The sequence below is a fragment of the Numida meleagris genome, chromosome 6 (assembly GCF_002078875.1).
Source record: "Numida meleagris isolate 19003 breed g44 Domestic line chromosome 6, NumMel1.0, whole genome shotgun sequence".
Lineage (NCBI taxonomy): Eukaryota > Metazoa > Chordata > Aves > Galliformes > Numididae > Numida > Numida meleagris.
In genome coordinates this window covers 1,846,063-1,848,909 of record NC_034414.1, presented here as the reverse complement: position 1 = coordinate 1,848,909, position 2,847 = coordinate 1,846,063, and the positions used below count along the sequence as shown (strand labels likewise).

Below are 2,847 nucleotides of genomic sequence, written 5' to 3'. Positions count from 1 at the left end.
CAGCCCCCCCCGTCCCCCAACACGAGAGCCTGAGGCCTCCCCCGGTACTCAATGGACGGGCACACAGCACCCGACGGCACAGAGCTTCATTGGGAACCGGCAAAGCTGCGAACCCACGACCCCGGGGGGCCACAACGGGAGCTCCCCCCCGGCGGGGCAGCGCAGGCCCGGGGAGGCCTCCTCCCGGTAAGGCACGGCGGCGGCTCCCGGCCCTTCAGCGAGACATCATCCGCACAAACTCTGCAAAGAACCACAGCATTAACCCCAAACTAAAGCTGGGCAATGGGGGCTCACCACCCCCGCTCTCATGGACCCCATCATCCCCCCCAATAAAGCCGGGAACGGGGGTTCGCCCCCCCCTTCCCCCCCAGACCCTAACCCCCGTTACCTTCAAAGTCCACCAGGCCGTCCCCGTTGAGATCCACGTCCTTGAGGATCTCGTCCACCTCGCGGTAGTTGAGCTGCTGCCCCAGCAGCTTGCGCATGGCCTCCCGCAGCTCCGCCATGCTGATCTGCCCGTCCCCGTTGGTGTCAAACTGCCCCGGGGGATGGGGATCCAACATCACCACCACGCTCCCAGCAGTGCGTCCCCCTCCCCCCGCCCCCGGCCCCGCTGTCCGCATCCCTCACCTCGCGGAAGGCGTCGCGCAGCTCCTTGATCCCGATCATGTCCGCCGTCTCCGCCAGCATCTTCGGGCCCATCAGCTCCACAAAGTCGTCAAAATCCACTTTGCCACCTGCTGGGGGACCAACGAGGGGGAGCATGTCAGCGGGGGTGGTACCACCGTGGGGGCAAGGGGTTCCCCCCCCCCCCCCACCCAGCCCTGGCACCTACTGATCTGCTGGGACAGCTCAATGAGCTCCATCTCGGTGGGCATGTAGCCCATGGTGCGCATGCACTCGCCCAGGTCCTTGTAGCTGATGTAGCCATCGCGGTCTTTGTCGAACTCCTTGAAGGCTTGCTTCAGCTCTGGGGACAGCGCGGGGACAACGGTGACACCCAGGGACAGCCCTGGGGGCACCCCACAGGCGGCGCTGCGGGTAGGGGATGGGGTGGGACGGGCAGCGAGGTGGGGATAAAGGGAACAGGTGCTCAGATGGGGACCGAGAGGGACAGGTGCTAAGATGGGAACCAGGACGGGGACTGAAGAGGATGGCTGCCAAGATGGGGACCGAGCGGGAAAGGTGGCACAAGGTGGGAACTAGGAATAGGGACTCAGTAGAACAGGTGCTGAGATGGGGACCCAAGGAAAAGGGTGTCGAGATGGGGACTGGGATGGGGACCCAATGGAACGGGTGCTGAGACGGGGGCTGGGATGGAGATCGATGGGACTGGACAGAGGGATGGGGACCAGGATGAAGACTGAGGGGAATGGGTGCTGATATAAAGGATGAGGATGAAGGGTGGCAAGATGGGGACCAAGCAGGATGGGTGGCGCAATGGAGACTGAGATGGGGAGCCAGCGGAAGAGGTGCTGAGATGGGGATCAGAATGGGGAACAAGGGGAATGGGTACTGAGATGAAGTTTGAGTGGGACAGGTTGCAAGACGGGGACAGAGCAGAATTAGAGGCACAATGGGGACCAGGGTGGGGACACAGTAGAAGAGGTGCCAGGATGGGGACTAGGATGGGGACTGAGGGGAACAGGTGGTGAGATGGGGACAAAGGGAAATGTGTGGCAAGATGTGGACTGGGAGAGGAATTAAGGGGAATGGGTATCAAGACAGGGACCAAGCAGGATAGGTGGCACAGCAGGGACTGGGATGGGGACCCAGGGGAATATGTGCTGAGATGGGGACTGGGATGAGGACCGAGGGGAATGTATGGAGAGATGGGGACTGGGATGCAGATGGAGGGGAATGGATGGTGAGATAGGGACCAGGACTGAGAGGAACAGGTGCTGCGATGGGGACCAGGACAGGAACTGAGGGGAATGTGTGGAGAGATGGGGATCAAACAGGATGGGTGGCAAGATGGGAACTGGGATGGGGACCAAGGGGAACGGGTACGGGTGAGACCCCACACTGGAGCAGCACCCCTGGCCCCACAAGGACCCAGCCTGAGGACACATCCCCACACTTCACCTTCGATCTCCTCTGGCCGCAGCTCCCGGTCCTGGCAAAAAGAACGCAGGCTGGAGGACGGCTCCCTCCCCACAGCCACCCCAAATCCGCCCCAGTGAGCGGCGGTGGGGGCACGGCCAGGGCACTTTAGTGATCCCAAAGGCCCAGGACGCACCCCAGGGGGGTGCAACGGTCACGTACCAGCTGCGTGATGGCAATGCTCTGCCGGAGGAAGATGCACGCCGGCCCCACAAGCCCGTGCAGCACTGAGTAGCTCTGCAACGGCGGTGATTGCGCAGCCTCTGCTAGCTCCTCACCATCCTGGGGACCGGGGGGGCCGGAGCGCTGCTTCCCGTCCTGCAGGCAGAGCCGGAGGGCAGTAGGAAGCCCGGCACAGCCCCCCAGCACCCCCCTGCGCTTCGGCCTTACCTTGGAGAGCCTCCGCTCGGGGGTCTTGGTGCAGTTGCCCATGGCCGGGGGGTGCCCAGGCATAACCGGTCCCCCCCGGGGGGCCGCCTGGCGCAGTCCTGGGGGGCCGCCGCTCTGGCCCGGCCGCGCCAGGACGGGGGTTTTTTATAGTAACAGAGGCTGCGTGGGGATTTACGGTTTTTATGGAATATCTCGGGATATGCAGGGCAAGGCGGGGGGGCCGCACGCTGCCCGCACACACACACATAATCCCCCGGATTATGCCCTGCTCGGCCACGCTGCTCCAGATGTGGGGGAGCCGCCCAGCTGTTCCCCTTCAGGGGGGACAGTGCTACCACCCCGGCCCCCGTCGCC

At 64.0% G+C, this 2,847-nt stretch overlaps 1 protein-coding gene across 7 annotated transcripts in view; it reads right to left on the bottom strand.

Moving 5' to 3' along the window:
* The window catches only part of CABP2 (calcium binding protein 2), a 3,409-nt gene continuing 631 nt past the window's right edge, over positions 70–2,847 (bottom strand). For 2 of the 7 annotated variants that reach the window (XM_021402660.1, XM_021402661.1), the window contains exons 2-8: positions 2,494–2,652; positions 2,266–2,421; positions 2,086–2,116; positions 836–970; positions 631–740; positions 389–536; positions 70–240 (exon numbers count right to left, since the gene is read on the bottom strand). In XM_021402660.1, the coding sequence (XP_021258335.1) occupies positions 215–240; positions 389–536; positions 631–740; positions 836–970; positions 2,086–2,116; positions 2,266–2,421; positions 2,494–2,556 (669 nt within the window). In that variant the 5' untranslated portion in view covers positions 2,557–2,652 and the 3' untranslated portion in view covers positions 70–214. Of the gene's footprint in view, positions 276–388; positions 537–630; positions 741–835; positions 971–2,085; positions 2,117–2,265; positions 2,422–2,493; positions 2,842–2,847 lie in introns of those variants that run through there. The other 5 variants (XM_021402663.1, XM_021402664.1, XM_021402659.1 and 2 more) reach the window with 5 other exon arrangements.